Source organism: Necator americanus, chromosome II (genome assembly GCF_031761385.1).
Source record: "Necator americanus strain Aroian chromosome II, whole genome shotgun sequence".
NCBI lineage: Eukaryota > Metazoa > Nematoda > Chromadorea > Rhabditida > Ancylostomatidae > Necator > Necator americanus.
In genome coordinates, this window is record NC_087372.1 from 23720388 (window position 1) to 23739550 (window position 19163).

At 39.6% G+C, this 19163-nt stretch overlaps 1 protein-coding gene across 1 annotated transcript; it reads left to right on the forward strand.

The window, feature by feature from the left end:
• Positions 1-102: 102 nt before the first annotated feature.
• Positions 103-18339, forward strand: RB195_019203 (uncharacterized protein; the record flags this gene model as incomplete). Its single annotated transcript, XM_064186950.1, has 30 exons — positions 103-293; positions 531-634; positions 1399-1487; positions 1542-1638; positions 2953-3067; positions 5793-5944; positions 6081-6139; positions 6216-6365; positions 6452-6564; positions 6622-6724; positions 7082-7159; positions 7244-7339; positions 7404-7499; positions 7561-7679; positions 7767-7858; positions 8908-9037; positions 9150-9214; positions 14973-15104; positions 15185-15312; positions 15737-15896; positions 15993-16123; positions 16210-16332; positions 16447-16569; positions 16720-16766; positions 16823-16934; positions 16998-17108; positions 17224-17314; positions 17512-17610; positions 18073-18219; positions 18299-18339. The coding sequence occupies 30 exons, from the start codon at positions 103-105 to the stop codon at positions 18337-18339; spliced, it is 3294 nt and encodes a 1097-aa protein (XP_064042831.1).
• Positions 18340-19163: the final 824 nt, after the last annotated feature.

Consider the following 19163-nt stretch of genomic DNA (forward strand, 5'->3'; position numbering starts at 1 on the left):
AGAAGCGCCTTTATACAATTGCAGGATCGCAGAGGACGTAAACTCTAGATCGTAAGTGCCCATGCACTGAAGGGAACAGCAAAAGAGAACTATAAGGGCGCCATGTATGATGACTTCAATGCGTTCATGTCTAAAATACCCACTCACCAAGTGGTCATGGTCGAAATTGACGCGAATTCGAAAATGGGATTTGAAGCTGACTCCGATGTTGGAGCACACGTCAGACAGCTAGAACCGTTTGGTCGACTTATGCGAACAGACTTACCTCATCAGCGTCCCCAACTGCTTAAATGGTAAAGGTCAACCCCTTTGATAAATTAAAAACAGCGCCGCACACCAGCGGAAAGTGGGAACTCTAAAACTCCAGTTTGACCACGTCCTCTGAGGAACATTCCTCGGGAATTCAAAAATGTATAACCGTTTCGGACGTTGCAATCGCCTCTGACCTGCAAAAGAAGCAAATGAAATCCTACTCAACTGAGAGTTGATATACTTGGTCTGATAGACGAAAATGCAGAATAAAGTTTTAGTATTATTTATATTGGAGTACAGACAAAGAGGAAACTACGGAAAGAGAAGGATACAGATTCTTCAGCAATGCATATGCAGTACCTTCATGTGCACGTCGCAAAAGGTAAATGGGACGTTGCAAACATTTTATTGTCGTATGGCTGTTCACCTCTACGACTCCTCCGTTCTTCAGAAAGTGGAAATACCAATGCTAACTGCTGCTTATATAGTAGCCAACTGTTTGATGATTTGATGTGGAATGTTATCTTTATCAGTACGATGATGTCATTCACTTCGTTTTATGTGAAACATCATTCTGTGATAACTGTTGAGGAAAAACAGGGGGAAAGCCCATACTTCGAGTAATATTCTCAATTCTTATCTGTATTATATTGGAATCGAAAGAATGTTAGAAGCTAAAGTTTGAAAGTTCTCTAAATGTAGAACTGACGCGCTTAGAAAGAATACTACTAAGTCTTTCGCCTAAATGTATTTTAAAAAGGAGAAGAAAGCGTTGTTAGGAAAACACATTCCTAATTTCATAGAAAATGTCACTATTATTAATTAATTTTCATAAGTCAGCGATGGCGAGCGAACACCACAGAAAGTCTGAAGTCCGGCTTTAGCCGGACGTTCAGACTGATATATATGTGTGTATATGTATACATGTACATATATATATACATATGCATGTATATACATAAAACTAAAGGGTAAAGCGCAAAGGTTCAGCTAGAAAATCAAGGTCTTCGGACAGCAACATTCCAACTTTTGCGGAATAGTGCACATTAGTTGGGATAAATCGATGAAACCCTCAGAAATTGATGAACAGCGGATGAATGAGCTCACGTCCAGTTTCGTGGTGGCACGCATTGATTCCTTTTGCAGAGCATTGCTCGTTAGATATGGAAGGCAAGAGCTCAACAGATCTCATGCACTTGGCGTCGGAGGACAATGCCACGGAGGAGCTTCGTAAGGTGTGCAAATTCAGTTATTTCATTTTTGTACCTCATTCAGTCATTTGTTTCCAGCTCGAGGAATTTGTGGCAACTCTTTCTTACGGCAAGGATCTGTTCCCATCTACTCGAAGTTTACTTGTTTATTCTTTCGGGAATCGAAGCATATCTAGTTAGTAGGATTTGAAAAGTATTTTTTGTTATTTGTATGTCATGTCCATCCAAAAATAATGACTGCTTCGCCTAGAAATATACTATAATGTGATGAAATTATGTTGGTTAAGAAGTTAGTTAACCAAACAAGGTAGTTGGGTTTCTTGTAGCTACTACACGTAACATTTTTAAGCATATTTCTTAAAACTTCCGTTGTTCCATAATTTACATTGACAAACGATTGCTAACAAAAAGGATAAGGGGATAAGTGTAGTTGGGGCACACTTAACTGCGCCCTTATTTCTGGAAGTAAATAACAAAGTCAGTCGGAGTCCGAGGGCCTAAGCATTAGTCTTAGTAGGACATGTAGGCTAAAGCTACTAAAAGGAAAAAATGTATTCAACTGTGGTGATCGCATGTTTGGCAAAGCAGGGCACTAGTGCTGCTGTTTCCACGGAAAGTACGCCTTCGGTAAAATAGAATGGCGCCACTAGCAGCCTTTGCCAGAGGGGTATGGAGTCAAACCGGTTGAACACTTTCACATTTGTACAGACGAGCTAAAACAACATGATTTGTGGTGCAATAACTCAGGCGATTGCGGTCGTAGTAGGACCCTAGTTGACTCCAAAGGGTTTACGGAGATAAGCAGGGATCCCACAGCGCCGCTTCGAGAGCGAAAGCTTATGCAAGTACATCAGATGTTTGAGTAGAACTTAACTTCTTCTCTATAAACCAATTTATTGAATTAATGCAATGAATTTAATGAAAAGTAATAAGCAGCAGAGGTTACTAGTGTCGCGAATGATCTTCCGAAATAAGTATCTGAACAATTGGTTGCAAATTGCAAAGGCGAAAAAAATATGGATGTGCGCTGATAAAAAATTTGAGATGTTTGAAGAGACATTCGACTGCTCATCGTTGATATTGTTCTGTGGCACTTGGTAGTTATATTAGATTTGGTCGTGAATAAGCTGACGTGGGACTTCCCACCGTCCTGTAGATTTTCCTTTCTTGCGCCATTCTAACACGCCATTACTGCATCTCTTTATCTCGTGAAGACGAGATTTATCTTGTAAAGACGAGATTATTGGACCCAGTATGACCCGAAGGAGCTTCAGAAAACTAAGCTTCACTGTCTTCTGTTGCTGTAGATGTGGAATAAATACTGAAAAAAACAAATAAGATAAATAAAAAATAAAAAATAGAATAGTAAATAGTACTTAAATATTATGTTCTTTTAATATTTTGAATCTCTCTGCTTATATCTAATGAAACACAATTGTAATTGTTGTGCTTATCAGAGAAGAAAAAAAAATGAAAACGAAGTTTTTAGATTTGCTCCGCTCTGTTATGGTCAATCCGCGATACTTGAATAGATGTAAAGAAATCACAAAGATCCTTTGTTGTGCTGCAACCGAAGCGGTCGATTCTTTACTTGAACAAAACGGGTAAGCTATAATGTTTCTATAGATTCAAACTCGAAAACATCTACTGTTTGATATCTATACTGAGCTGTATTACGTTAAGTAAAAGGTTAAGAAATGTTCTGCTAGATAAATTGCCGCCCCAAACGATCGCCAAGCCCGGATTAACGGCCAAGAAGGTTTTCTGGGTGTTTGGTAGGATTAGAAGGGAATCATCCACTGAGCTTCTCCCATCGGGTGAACCCCAGTTCGGATCTCTACTGTCAACTGCAGACCAGATTGAAGCAGACAATCGATTAGCAGTGGCCAAAGTTGGCCAATAGGAAATGGGTTGTATTCAATCAAGATAACGCCAGGCCGCACAGATCTTTAACGACGCGTCAGAAGCTCCGAAAACTTGGATTGGTGGTTCTACAGCACCCGTCCTGTCACCAAGCAAGTATCACCTTTTTACCTCTTTTTTTACATTTGAGATCGGGATCGGACTATCGCCTCCTCCGAGGAAGATTTTCCTTCACAAGGACAGAAGAGAAAGCCGCCAAGTGCAGAGAGCGAAATCTCAGAACTATAATTAACTGGGATCTCTTCGCTACGCTAGCCAGCTTTTGGGAGGATTCCGCAATGGACAATATCGACGAGGAATACGACTGGCTTGTTGAACACAATCACGACTGCGCGAAGAAGGCTGAGAGTTTTAAAACCACCAAGAGACGCCTGTCTCTTGAAACTCTTGGGCTGGGCTGATACTCTAACGTGGAACCGCACGAGCCGCAAGGAACAGATAACTCACTCCCGAGCTAGCAATCCCTTGTAGAGGGGCGATAAAGGAGGGCCTTAAAGAGAGAAGAGCAGAAGTGCTGGCTGAAGCTGCAGAGGCGGGAAAAAGCATCCGCTATGCCCGTCGAGACTTCGCCAGTCGCAAGACGAGGATGACTGCTCTCCGAAACCCGAAGGGAACAGCCGTAGCATCGAGAAGGGGAATGGAGAAAATTATCTACAACTTCTACTCTTATCTGTTCGACAGCCATGTCCACTTGCCTCTTCACCATCTGAGGGAAGACGGACATGTCATTCCAGGGGTTCACCCGTCTAATGAGAAGAGAGGTAAGATTAGAGACGCCGCCGCGTTTGCCAAGGAAAGTAAAATAAGGTGGGCCAGACACGTGATGCGCTTTAACGACAATCGTTGAACTAGGGCCGTGACGACTGAGTTCCCCGCGATATTAAGCGCACTACAGGAAGACCGCCGACCCGATGGTCAGATTTCTTCACGAAGTCCTTTAAAGAAAATTATGATGCTCTTCGTGTCTCACGCGAAAGGAGGAACCACTGGGCGACTCTGGCACGCGATCGGGACAAATGGAAGGATTACTGGCGCCCGCTCGACCAGTTCGAAGGTCAACGGGAGTCAAGGTGATCAAGGTGAATACATACATGCAGTGATGGGGCTGTACAAACGTATATATTCCACTTATCCTAGGACATAATTGTAGGTTCACTCTCAACTTGTAATTATGGCAGTGTGTGACAATATCATCCCAATAATTGACGTTATCGTAGAAATATTCCCTAACAATCTGTTCAGAAGAGGACTTCGAGAAAAAAGTTCATGAGATTGTCACCAGTCTCCCTCTTCGCGCATGCGTTATTTTAATGTTTCTATTCATATCTTCTTTATGTGTTTCAAAAATATCTTCGCGTAAACTTCTTAAAGGAAGCTGGTTTGCAAAAAGGATGTAGTTTTGTACTAGAGAGATGTTCTGGTTGTCTTTTTCAGCCTTACAGTCGCGTTAAAATGACCAGAAGCAGAGTGAAGTTACGTTAGCAGCTGGGGTAGGAAGCGGCGCGTTAGCCTTGGAATCGCGGTGGGACCATCGAGAGCTGTAGCGATGAGTGGTGCTAGCAAGGGTCCTCCTACAATTCTAACTGCTACGCTCTACTGCGCCGCTTACGTAGCTACACTGTCTTGAGTGCAGCTACTCGAGTGACGAGGTCTTCTTTAAAATAATCACCCCACGAATCTGAAGTGGTATGGATTTCAGGTGGATTATTCCTATACGGAGTCGTAGACTATGAAGAGTAGGGTGATTCTGTCCATTTCTTCTTAATTGTCGTAAAAAATGGCCCGGAAGATACGGATTCGAGCGTTCCGGCGAGCTATTGTCTACAACGAGTTCGATTGGAGCGCGCCAGCCTTGTGCATGCGCCGCCTCTTCCGGACCGTTTTTTACGGCAATTAGGAAGAAATGGACGGAATTACCCTCCTCTCCATAATCTACTATCCCGTATAAGAATACTTAACCTGAAATCCATACCATCTCAGATTCGTGGGTTGATGTCTTTAAGGACACGTTGAGACATTATTGATGCATTATTGATGCTTCCACCATTAACCACACTTCCTAATTTTATCACAGCCGCGATAAAATCTCATTATTCTATTGGCTTACATCACCTCACGATAACTCTTGGTGTTGTAATCGCGTCAAAACGACCTGAATCACGGTTCAGTTGCGGCTACGTTCGAATCGGCGCGGTGCAGCAAGCGGTTGGGATCGAGGGGACACGCACTACTATATACCACGCATTGTTGTAGGCGGAGTAAACCTAGCGACACCGGTCCTCTCGATCCAAACCGCTACTATCCACCGCGCCGCTTACGCAAATAACCCTTTGGGATGAGGATGTCGATTAACAAATGCAGTACATCATTAGGTCAAGGTAATTGTTGTTACACGTTTATTTTCAGGTCCATGAGGAAAACCGCGCGAGTTCTTGAACAGTTAGCACTTTTCTGGGAAGTCTATCAGATCATAAACATGCCTGATCTATTTCAGTCCAACGACTTATTAGTCCTAGAAGATTTGGTGAAGAAAATCACTCGTATGATCAAAAACGCTGGTTAGAGTTTCGCCTCGTTTTGTATTGTTTTGCTTCTGTTGTAGGGTACTCGCAATATCTCGTATTCTTCCTGTGATAATTTATATTGTGTAGATGTCACAAAAAGCCTCACTCTATCAGGCTGTTCTTTATTTAGGTTTTGATAAGAAGATTTTGCGATCGTTGCCGCTAGACTTTCTTCGTGTTCTAAATATTGTAGGTTTCCTTTCTGTCTTGCCATTACGTCATTTCTACGTTCAAATGTTCTGTCATATTTGTAGTGCTTTTTTAGGAAGCTTCCGAATCTGCTGTGGAAAATCTCAACCAAATTTCTCTACCTCTTTTTCTCAAAGAGATATCTCAGCACAGTGTGCAACTGAAAAATACAACTCAAGAACATTCAAGTTCTCCTCTGCAGCGTTTTACTCTTTCACTCGAAAAAGTGTGGTACAGCTCGTTCTCTTTTTCTCTCTCCTTTTTTTTTTTTGAAGTTCCATTTCTTGCGACTCTACTACACTTTATTTTAAGGAGCTCGAGAAAATCCAAGCGGGAGACATAGATTTAAACCTCCTGAGAGAGTTGAGCAACGTAAAGTTGGAGGAATACTTGCCTTCGAAAGATGCTGCGAAATTGAGTTCAATGTATATTTCTGCAAATGTTTCACCAAATGTTAAAGAGGTTTTGTTCCAACTGTTCAGGCTAACTTCTAAGCTTGACGTGGTTAACAGTTCAGCGGAAGTAGGAACTACTTTTTGCGCTCTGCTTGAGAACTTCTTTTCCATGTTATCGGAAGATGACAAGGTACGATAACACCTTTTCCTCTTCGGGCATTTATCTAGCAAGGGTGTACTTTATTAGATTAATATAATTTCCTTCTGTCAAATCTGTCTATTATATTCTCTTGATCTAAATTTGATAGTAGTTGTTTAGTTGCTGTAACATTGGGAGTTTGGCTGTGTTGGGATGAAAAGACTGCACTGTCAAACTTCTTTTTATTGTTGAAGCTTCGTTTCTTTTTTCACGAATACTTCTGATTTTACCATTCTTTTTTCACATGTTTGACCACTTACCGATATCAACCGCAGTAGGGAATTTTAATATTGAGAAATACGATTATTGGAAAGTTGGAAAAGATGGGACCCATTTTTTCAATTTTAGAAGACTATTATGAAGTTAATGTATGAGAAACACCTTTCTGAACACGATTGTTTGCCTTCTCTAGAAAATTATCTGCAGGTGAGTGCATAGAATATAGTCCAATGGTACAAATATTCATTTTTTTCTTCTAGAATGGAGAAAATCTTTTGAATTGTTTTGTAGGATGCTTCTTCCGGAATCACTCAATGCATAAATCAAATAGGAGATCATGCTGACATATACAGTGATGCGGCAAAATTCGAAATGGTTCGGGATAAGGTTGTTGTTGCGAAGCTTCTCCTTTCTCCTGTTCTTGAAATTTATTGCTAGTTAACTTACGCAGATGTCCTGGTATTTACTCACAACTCCACGAATGACAGTCTACAGGTTGTTACTGCAAAGTCTCGAGAACAAGCTGATTGTACCAGGAGTTGTAAAAGTTAGTTCTGACCTGCTGTAGATTCCAAGATAGATTTATGCTAAGATTTGTCGTTTCGCAGATGTTGAGCTTCTATCCCGTACTTTTACAAATCCAAATAAAGTCGGAGAAAGTAGTCTCTGAACGCGTCCCTCTGTTGTTTGATTTAATTGTCTCTATTTTTGAGGAGCATTCTCATAGGTATGTTCTTTCATTTGGAACTATGTCCCTAATCCATTCCAGTTTAATATTCGCAGTTTGTTCTTCATATCAATTTTCACCGTTAAGGTGGACAAATGCTGAACAGCAAGATCGTCTTGTTTATCTTTTGGCATCCCTTTGTCGTAGAAGACGCCCCAGAAAAGTGAAAGATAGTGAAGGTTTGTGTCCTGTAACAAATTCTTGTTTTATTTTACTAACGTAGCTTGGATTAATTCCGACTTTGAGCCAAACTTTGGGAGTGTTCACCATCACGTATTCGTACTGCTGCCTTTGAAACGTTCTTATTAATATTTTTCAAGCACATGACGGTAAGTAACTACACGGTGTTTTGTTACCACCAGCCGAATTTTGGCAGATAACTGAGCATTTCGGCTTGTTATAGTTGATGTTTACCCGTATCGTTGTATCCACTTTACAATACTTCCTTAATGAAGCCGTTCACTTCTAAGATAAGTTGCATAATATCACTACTCATTGTCTATTCCAACATTTAGGTAGATAAAATAAACAAATAGATCTGTTTCATCAATTCATTGGGATAGACACTTCATAGGCTTTAAAAGCCGATATTCTCTTGCAGGAAGCAAATTTTCGCCTATGAGATGTTGAGGTTTTTACACAGTGCAATTTCTTAGATTCTTTCACTGTTTTTGCAAGACGCTTCACGATGTAGCGCAAAAATTATGAATTGGTATAGTTGTCACATTTAGATTAATTTTGCTTTTTGTTTACATTGTTACTGTCTATCTTTTTTGTCCTCTGCTTTTCTCAGTTGGTAATTATGCATTAGTACCGATCCTTTGTTTGAGCATTACATTCAAGATCTTATACTGGCTAGGAAAATCGTCTTAAAATTGATGGTCTTAGCGCTTACGGGCAGCTATTTGTCGCAAGGTCACTATTTAACTGTTCGCATTCTTCGTGATTAGGACCCTACAGAAAGACTTAAGTAAAAAGTATTATTTATGGGAAATACTCTTACTCTTGCTGAGGGGATACAATTAAGTAATGGTGTTCACTAATAATTCAAAATATCTAACAATCAATAAGACCAATCAATGCACAAGCTTCCGTAGTAGCTGTCTTTGAAGTTACAAGCAACACTAAAGTCACACGTCTTGAGCGTACAGACGGTACTACTTGAAGCCAGATCTTGAAGAATATTGTATTCTGTGCAAGTTGTGTAACTCAACTTGGTAAATAACAGATGTCATAAAATCGCCTCTTATGGGTGCTGTGCAATCGGTTCTTGATGGAGGCACATTGCTCAGGTTCTTTGTTGTGCCGAATCTAATGAAGAGAGTGCATGAGGTCCTCATGCTCAAATTACTTCTAAGGTGAGTCTGTTTTCAAACTGACGAGTTCATCGAATTAATTTGCCGTACCCATATTTGTTACTGTATTCACATGAGACATGCAGTAGACAATATTTCCAAGTTCCAAGTTAAGGCTTTTCCAAAGCGTTGGTACTAAGGAAATCTATTTTGAATGGACGACATGCATTGATCAGAACAGTGAGTTTCATTTAAATATATATAACGCTATATAATAACGCGCTTAGTCCGTGTGTGTGTGTGTGTGTGTGTGTGTGTGTGTGTGTGTGTGTGTGTGTGTGTGTGTGTGTGTGTGTGTGTGTGTGTGTGTGTGTGTGTGTGTGTGTGTGTGTGTGTGTGTGTGTGTGTGTGTGTGTGTGTGTGTGTGTGTGTGTGTGTGTGTGTGTGTGTGTGTGTGTGTGTGTGTGTGTGTGTGTGTGTGTGTGTGTGTGTGTGTGTGTGTGTGTGTGTGTGTGTGTGTGTGTGTGTGTGTGTGTGTGTGTGTGTGTGTGTGTGTGTGTGTGTGTGTGTGTGTGTGTGTGTGTGTGTGTGTGTGTGTGTGTGTGTGTGTGTGTGTGTGTGTGTGTGTGTGTGTGTGTGTGTGTGTGTGTGTGTGTGTGTGTGTGTGTGTGTGTGTGTGTGTGTGTGTGTGTGTGTGTGTGTGTGTGTGTGTGTGTGTGTGTGTGTGTGTGTGTGTGTGTGTGTGTGTGTGTGTGTGTGTGTGTGTGTGTGTGTGTGTGTGTGTGTGTGTGTGTGTGTGTGTGTGTGTGTGTGTGTGTGTGTGTGTGTGTGTGTGTGTGTGTGTGTGTGTGTGTGTGTGTGTGTGTGTGTGTGTGTGTGTGTGTGTGTGTGTGTGTGTGTGTGTGTGTGTGTGTGTGTGTGTGTGTGTGTGTGTGTGTGTGTGTGTGTGTGTGTGTGTGTGTGTGTGTGTGTGTGTGTGTGTGTGTGTGTGTGTGTGTGTGTGTGTGTGTGTGTGTGTGTGTGTGTGTGTGTGTGTGTGTGTGTGTGTGTGTGTGTGTGTGTGTGTGTGTGTGTGTGTGTGTGTGTGTGTGTGTGTGTGTGTGTGTGTGTGTGTGTGTGTGTGTGTGTGTGTGTGTGTGTGTGTGTGTGTGTGTGTGTGTGTGTGTGTGTGTGTGTGTGTGTGTGTGTGTGTGTGTGTGTGTGTGTGTGTGTGTGTGTGTGTGTGTGTGTGTGTGTGTGTGTGTGTGTGTGTGTGTGTGTCTGTCACGAAAATACTACATAATGATGCAATAATGCAAAAATTTGGTGAGATGGGTATACATGGGTATGCTCTACAGCGGTGAGGTGCCGAACCATCCCCATGCACCTGGTAGGCGAGCACTCTACCTTTTCACCATTGTCTAAAGCTATATAGCTATGTATGTTGCTCTTGATAAGGCAAGTTAGTTTCTCTCATATGTTAGTGAGAGTAAATAAACTTTTATGTGAATGTATACTCCCAAAATTGCAAACTGTCATGCTATATAATAACGGGCTTAGTCGCGTCTGTGCGTCTGTGTATGTGTGTATCAGTCAAGAAATTCCAAAAAGAGAGGGAATATTATGTCGTTGGTTTGGTGCACTGGACCCCCAAGGCAGTAAAATTGGGTGAGATGGGTATTGTGGCATCGAATTCGTGCCCCGGAGCCAGATAGTTGTGCCCCAACGCAGTGGCATGGGTTTCTGTGGTTCCTTCGCATTTTCCAGCATGTCCCCTGATGTTGCTAACATCCTTTCTTCAAAAAGAGGAAAAGCACTTGCGAACGGCTGCTTAAATACAATACATAGTAGCCAACGTTTACGCGATCTGAAGTAGAACGTTATTTTTATCACCACGATAGTGATATTCATAATGAATAAATAATGAACATAATGAATGATAATGAATAATCACTACGGTAGTGATTATTTATTTCATGTTAGTTGCTTCGTTCTTTGCTAATAGCTGAGAACGGAGGAAACTCATACTTCGAATAATGTTTCCAAAATGTGGAGATTTGAGAGGAACATAAATGTTAATTCAAGTTCTATTCTTCCCAAATATAAAACCGACGCGTTTAGGGAAAAACCATAAAATCTTTCATCTATGCTTATATTTTCAGGTTAAAAAAAATTGAAGAAAGCATTGATAGAAAAAGCAATTCTAATTTTCCAAAGAATGTCGCTACTGTTATTTCTTACTGATAGGTGAAAGCGAGCGAAGTGACCAAAATAAGCCTGATGTCCGGCTTTAGCCGGACGTTCAGGCTGGTATGTATATAATTTGTTCCATATGTGCTTACTTGAGCACGTAGAGAACTAAATAACGGACTAGTCAAAATACCTTTGCCACCAGTATCTGATAGAGAGACGAAAACACAAAAAATGTATCAAACCCCACAAACTGAGTGACTGCTGCGCCGGTCCAATTCTGACTTAAATACGAGAAATGAGCATGAAGGCATAGCCAGAAATTGTCGGAAGTGAGCAATGAGCTACTGCAGAATTTCTGAAGGTGACCCTGTCGACGGCGCCGCAATAATAGTAAAGTGTTCATAGGTTCCGCGGTGCCTACGCTGCTTTGCAATGTTTATGTCCGTTGGGAGTTCATCAAATTGCCCTCAAAGCAGGACTATCTCGTAGTAGAACCAACGCGAGAAAGAAACAGTTGCTAACGTCATCACTAATATTTGTCAATGGCATTCCAAAGACAGAAAAAGAAGGAATTTGGAAATGTAGGCCTGCTAGAGTAGATTTGGACTGAAATAGAGATCTTCAAAAGAAAGACAACTGAGTGGAGAAATAAACTGTACACAAACCCAAAACTCATTTAAACGTTTTCATAACATCTATCGAGTGTGTCATTGCACGTTTTATGATGCTGTAAATGTAATGCAGCTAAAATTACAACTTCGGTACTTTGCGTTTTTTTTTCTCTCATCTTTGACAGTTCATAAGTCGCTAACAAACTAGGCTAGCCATCTGTCGGCGCAACACAATAGAGAACAGTCTTTGTCCTATGGATTTTTCCGATTTCTTCATTAATATGTTTCAGCTGCGGTCAGTCTTGAATCTGCAAAAATATAGAACTTTTCATGTGTTTTTACAGAAAACTTATTTTGTGCGGTTTATTGGAAGTTTCTTCAAATATCAAGTGGATATGTTTTTTTCAGGAGAAAGAGATCTATTGAATGGTGTCGATTTCAAAAAATTATGTTTCTTTCAAATTCCTATCACAAGTTACTTCAGCCTCTATGGAAGGCTATTGTCATCTAGGCACGCCGACCCACCAGATACCTAAGGACACAAATCGAGCTGCGGCTGTGTTACCGCATTGATTACTACATTTGAAAAGAATAGAATAACTACAGAGAAAAATGTTATACCTACAGAAAGATATTCTTCAGGATTGCCTGTTTTATCCTTTTTTATTCACATGATTTCTTTTTGTTTTACCTACATTCTTTGCTCTTCGAAATTAAAGTAAAGTCATCAAGTCAAAGAAACAATTATATTCAAACGAATCTTTCTACGAGGACTGGAGTGGAGCAGTCTAATGACGAAGCAAATAGAAGAATCAGTGAAGTACAAATCTTAATACAACTACCAAAATTTGGATTCAAAATTACGTTAATGATTAGCAGCTCTGAAAGACAGAGCCCCGCTTTCATTATCACAATTTTCAATTTCAATGGTTTGCAAAAATTTTTATTCTTTTCTGAAGAAATCCTGAAGAATATCTCTCTGTAGGTATAACATTCTTCTCTGTAGTTATTCTATTCTTTTCAAATGTAGTAATCAAATGTCAATCAAATCAAATATAGTAAATTATGTAGTCCTTAGGTATCTGGTGGGTCGGCGTGCCTAGATGACAATAGCCTTCCATAGAGGCTGAAGTAACTTGTGATAGGAATTTGAAAGAAACATAATTTTTTGAAATCGACACCATTCAATAGATCTCTTTCTCCTGAAAAAACATATCCACTTGATATTTGAAGAAACTTCCAATAAACCGCACAAAATAAGTTTTCTGTAAAAACACATGAAAAGTTCTATATCTTTGCAGATTCAAGACTGACCGCAGCTGAAACATATTAATGAAGAAATCGGAAAAATCCATAGGACAAAGACTGTTCTCTATTGTGTTGCGCCGACAGATGGCTAGCCTAGTTTGTTAGCGACTTATGAACTGTCAAAGATGAGAGAAAAAAAAACGCAAAGTACCGAAGTTGTAATTTTAGCTGCAAAAAACAGAAAATCCTGTCGAGCTGGAAAACCAAGAGATAACGTGCTCCTACAACAAATAGTCTTCTTGCATATTTTGCAAGAAAACAGTCTTTAAGCTGGTAATGTCGGTCGTTCCTGGAGTTCAAACATGTCACTTTAGTCAAATTTACAAAATCTTCAGAGTCATGGAGTTATAGCTGTGAGAGATATCAAATTGTTCGCAATGTTATGTAAATTACGAATATGTAACTATCATTTCACTTTTCGAAAAATACGTTCACGTCAAAAAACATAGATCCTTAGGGCGCAATTATCTCGGAGTCAGCCTTGTTAATGTGTGCCCGCAGGTAATTTTTCAGAAACTGTTTACCTGGTAAGTTTTGAAAGTTCTAATTACATTCAATCGGTAGAGCTCGCGCTCACGAATCTATTGATGTGTAGATCTCATAATAAAGATTAAATTGAGGTGAGTTATGAAAAAAAGACGAAAAAGACGCGGATTCGTGTCTTTTTCGTCTTCTGTCGAAGAATTAGCGATCCTACTGTAGGTCCCGAAAAAAAGGAACGATAGAGACGTCAAAAAAATCGCAGTCTTTGAGTGCTTACAAAGTACTTTTAGAAATTCTTGTTTTTTTTTCCCACTATCCTCACAGTTCCTATCATGTTGTTCATGACGTGCGTGTTTATCGCATTGTTGTATGGTTCTTCTTTATGTCAACAATTGAATTAAATATCCCCATGTTTACCAGTTTAGAATTTGTGGGTCATAATTAGTAATTCCATACAATATTTTCTACTTCCGTGACGAAAAAAAAACCACTGAATGATCAGTGCGTTTCACTGATCATTCAGTGGTTTTTTTATGCCTTTCATTGCTTTTGTATGTCTCTTCGTCTTTTTAGTGTTCTTCCGTCTTTTTTGTCATTCTTTTCGAATTTTTTCCCCTCGCTTGATTTCTTTCATGCACAACACGACGCACAACACAAATCCCTTAGCAGCTCGATTAATTGAAAAGAAAACTGGAGGTGTCGAAAAAATCAGTTTTCTTAACTGGACACTCCACTTCAATGATCTGAAGAAAAGGCAAAAATCGGTAAAACTAGAGGCTTGGAATAGGACTATTTTGCAGAATTAGGAATTCTTTGTTAATGCTATATAACATCTTGTATATGATTACAAATTTTCAAAGTGAAAAATGCTCAAAGAATACTACTCTTTTTTCCATATGAGTATTTCACTTTGGGGAAAAAAATGCTCATTACTGATTCATTCCTTCTATTCTTCATTCATTTCATTCTTCATTCTATTCCAATATATTCCTGTCTGTTCTGTTTTCTATAAATCTATCAAACTGTCATTATTCCTCAACCTATTCTACATATCAGGTGAGCATAGTTATACAGTATGTTAGAGCGCTATTTTTTGAAATCGTTAGTACTTCCACTTCCCCTATACATTTTACAACCTGGCAGATGCAACGGGGGGAACCACAGTTGCATTGGAGTGATTACGGCTTTGAAGGCTTCCAGGCATAACGCAGCGGGTGAGCAAATGAATGATGTCGTTCGCTGGATTTTTTTTTTCGGAGAAAAAAATGCTATACGGAATTGTTTATGCTGTTACGATGCGATCCATAAAAATGTAACTTCGTGCTGGGAGAGACTCTAGCACAGCTAAACAGGGGGTACCGGTGTTGTGTTAAACGTGAGCAGTATCCTCTTTAGCTCTAATCAATTATCTGATCTTTTTTCAGACTCTGACTCTATCCAAGCTCCTGAGCTTATTATACTAGTAGTGGAATTGCTTGTGGAATATGAGGCAAAAAATCAGCAAGCTTCAGATATTTGTCGTAGTATAATTAAATTTCTCAGTAAGAAGCTTGAAGGTAGGTTCAGTAGGCTGTGATAAAGCAATCAAAAGCAGTAATTCAACCTTGCAAGAAACAGTAGAAGGGTCAGATTTCAGGAGCAGATATTGTTTTCGAAAAGGACACGGTTGATTTCTTACTCTTTTCACTACGGCGCTATCAGTGGTGGCTTAGATATGCGATTTGCAGCTGGTTTTCTTATACACTCTCAACTCCTACGCAACAGGTGATATGTCTAGATCATACTCTGATAAATCAAGCTTAACCTTTTCGTATGATTGCTCACATTTTACGTTGAGTATACAGCTACTGTTTTTTTTTAGTAGAACTGAAGAAAACAGAGCAGCAACACAAATTTCACAACGAATCGTAACATTACTAATTAAACAAGGAACCTATAGATTTTTGGGTTTTTCTTGAAACAGTCTAGTCTTTGTTACCACGAGTTAGATATTCGCTTGCGTAAATAATTGTTTCTGAGTTTTCATTGTTCAGTTCCATTCACTAGGAAGATCTTTTGTAAGCATTCCGCTACATCTTGGAATGTGAACTCACTTTAAATCGCAAGATTCTGGTGCTCAGCACGCGATTTGTTATTGTGGCATTTATAACTTCGCTATTGTTTCTCAGAATAATCGTTGAATTTCCAGCTGCCAACTGGCCTGTACAAATCTCTTCCACTTGATCAGCAGGAGCGATGTGAACAAATTTCTGTAGATTTTTCGTTCTCACCTGCAGAGTGCTTCTTTCGGTCATTTTTCGAATTGGCTCTTTTTGACATTGAATTAGCAACGGATTTTCTCAGTAGAGGTTTGTTTTCCGCTGTGCTTTTCGTATTAGCATCCCTGCCTACTATTTCCGCTTGCTGCATCTTAAGACTTCTTTGTTATGTCTTACCATTTCAAGGTATTTCTATACATCCTCGCGACGAAAATATTGTTGAGAAGATAGCATTGGCATTGGTGGAATCTTATGAACAAACTTGTAGTACACAATCTGTAGCCTCCTTAGCCCCGCTACTGCAAGAATTAATGAAGGTCCGTTAACTTATCCTCAGCGTTTGCAGTTTCCACTTAATTTAAGTCATTTTTCCGATATAGAAATGCATTAATTCTTATTTCAGGTCCTCGATCCTTCTCAAGAGGTTCGCTTCATAGAGTTTTTGTGTGAGAGCACGTTTCATGGGTTACGGCTCATCCAACATTTGTTGTTGCTATCCACTGCGGTAAAAATAGCATACTATAAGGTCTGCTTGCGTCAAAGAACTATTTTTAAATAGTTTATCCATCACTATTATAATGGGAATAATAATATTACAGCGGAAATAATAATATTCTAATGGGATTGCAGCTCTTTCCAGAGTTCCGACAAAGCGTTAAACAATTCCACACGTTTCAAAGATTCTGTTACTGACACAGCCCACGTCGCTAATGCTCTCCTGCAAGGATTTTGTGAACTTGCGAAAGCTCATGCCGAGAAAGAGGTCTTTCTTTTATATAAGAAACAATTTTTTTCCGTAACAAATGTTTTCCTATGAAATTCTCTCGTGAAAGTGTGATGTAGTTTCTGATTGTCATTTATAGCCTACAAATTACCTACGCAACTTTCATCTAACCGGGTGAATTCTTTGCAGGTAGTCAACCTACGTAGAAGCAAGTTACCTTTCCCACCTGAAATCAAGTAAGCTTCTGGCTCAACCTTTTTGTTTTGCTCAATTTCTAACTTGAAATTCTAAGGGAAGATTATCTGCCACCTGCTCAAATTACGATACGCCGAGACGAGCGTGTTTATGCACAACTATCTGCATTATTCAATATTTCTTGTTCAATTACCAGATTAGTTGTTCAGGTAAGTTCAGCAGATTCTTTACTGTCTATTTCGCTTCCAATTACAGGAGATGTACTACTTTAGCCACCTGTAGCTCTTCAAGTTCTAATAAACTGTTTGGCTGAACTGTTGTTTGAAGTGCAGAAAATGCGAGTTGGAACATTCCTTGACGACTTACCTTCTGACCACTTCAAGGTTGGTTCACTTGATCTACTTGTTGTCAATAATTACGGACTTATTGGATTTTCTAGCATAAAGTTACTTCCTACGTACCTCGCATACATATGAGATGTTCATTGTTTGCTTCCAGAGCAATACAGTTTACGCTTTTGCCCATCCGCCACATCCCAATAAAGAAGCTGGAGGTCCTAAGCAACTAAATGCAACAAACCAAGTGCGAGGTTTGTTTTGTTGCACATATACCATATAAACTGAATTAGATGAGTTTGGGTAACCACTGAAAAGGTTGGTTCTCAACATTACTCAGTAACGACTAGTCCAGCAAACAAATTTTTTTGAAGTGATTGTAAATACTCTTGTTACAATTTAATGACTTGAGTTCTAGTTGCACTTAATGTTGAGGAAGCATTTGCTTTAGGTAGTTCTACACATGCCGCCACCGTAGTAAGAAATAAGGATGGAACTTATTCTGTTGAAAACGAACTCTTTGATCCAAACAGTACACTAAGGACGAAAGGTACAATTGCCCTTTTCCTTCTGAACTATTAAGAACATCGAGTGCAATATATGGCTCGTGACGTATGTTCACACCTTTTTGAATGAATTAGAATGATTTGTTTCATTTCTTTTCACTCGCTTGGATTTGGTGCTACTAAATGAATTGATTCTCCAAGTCCTCCAGTGCTGATTCTGCGAAAAATAGCATTGGTGACGTAAACAGATCGTCTGAGTCGACTACTATAAGGCGAAAGTTCCACTATCACTCCGTGTTACATCAGTACATAGCTCTGAGTCCGATCATTTCTTTTTTTCTTTAGACTTGTTTCTCGTTCCTTTATTTTTTGAAACAATTAGAGCTAACTTGCTACAATCCAAATTATGTTGGCTCTAATTTTCATGTAATAGGATCAACGAAAAGGTGTGGAAATACTACACAAAATTCAGCAGACACCTTTTGCCTTTTCACAATTCGGTTTAGGTTCCGCTGTGGAACCGTTAGCAATGGCAAGACAAATTACCGGGATTAATATGAGAAAGAGTGCAGAGAATCGACTCTCTTGCAAAGAAACTCTCATACACCCCACCAACTCAGCAGAAGCGTTATCCGATCAGCGCGATAGCTTAGGTTCTCTTTCATTCTGTTTGAAATAATTTTGTGTTTAAAGTGACTGTTGTTTTCTGATTTGAATGAAGCACGATTTTAGGTAAAAATGGAAAGAAGAAACGAGCTGTTAAACGCCGTTAACCTTTCAACTGTCCGCTGAAAAGAATTTGCATCATCCTTCCGATGGTATCTACTAAGCTATCAACCATTTCTCTTTTGCTGCGGTAATCTTAGTTACTGCTACTCTTTAGGGTAATTTTATACAAATGGCTTGCCTCTATCGCATGTAACCCCTTTTGTCGAACATGTTGCGCCTTTTATATTTTTCTTTTCTAAAAGTAAATCCATTCTCAGATACTCTGAGATCTAAAATTTGTCCCCAAGATAGATCTCATGTTTATTTCGCAGAACGTATCCCGGTGTTATCCTCTTTTTTTGGTTTAAGGACTTGAAAAAAAAAACTGGCTTCTTTTTTTGGCTTACGAAAACGTAACCCAAATCTACACAGCTAATATAATACCAAAAAGTGCAACATTTTCAACCGGCGTTAGCTTTCTTAATTCTATGCTTTTTTGTTATTCAAAGCGTGGAAAGTGATCTACAAATCCTCCTCCAGAAAAGCCGTTTCTAGTCTTTTCTATTGAGAAAGTAGTTTCCACTGCCCCGGATGAACTAGCCGACGTCTGCGTGCGTCAGCTAGCTTCTCTCTCTTTCTCGTTCATTATTCCAAACAGTGCTACGTGGGTCTCGAGATTAACGCGATTAGTATAGGATGCTTCTTGTTGCAGATATCTGATACGTGCGCATTAGGATCTCTTCTTTTTTTTATTATTAATTGTTTCTTGTTGTTTGCCCATAAAATGCTTCTGCTTGTTTTTCTTGCCCCAAATTATGGTCCGGATTGCTTGGTAACGAACTACAATAACGTACTACATACACACGTGGCAGACGCACAGCTACATGCT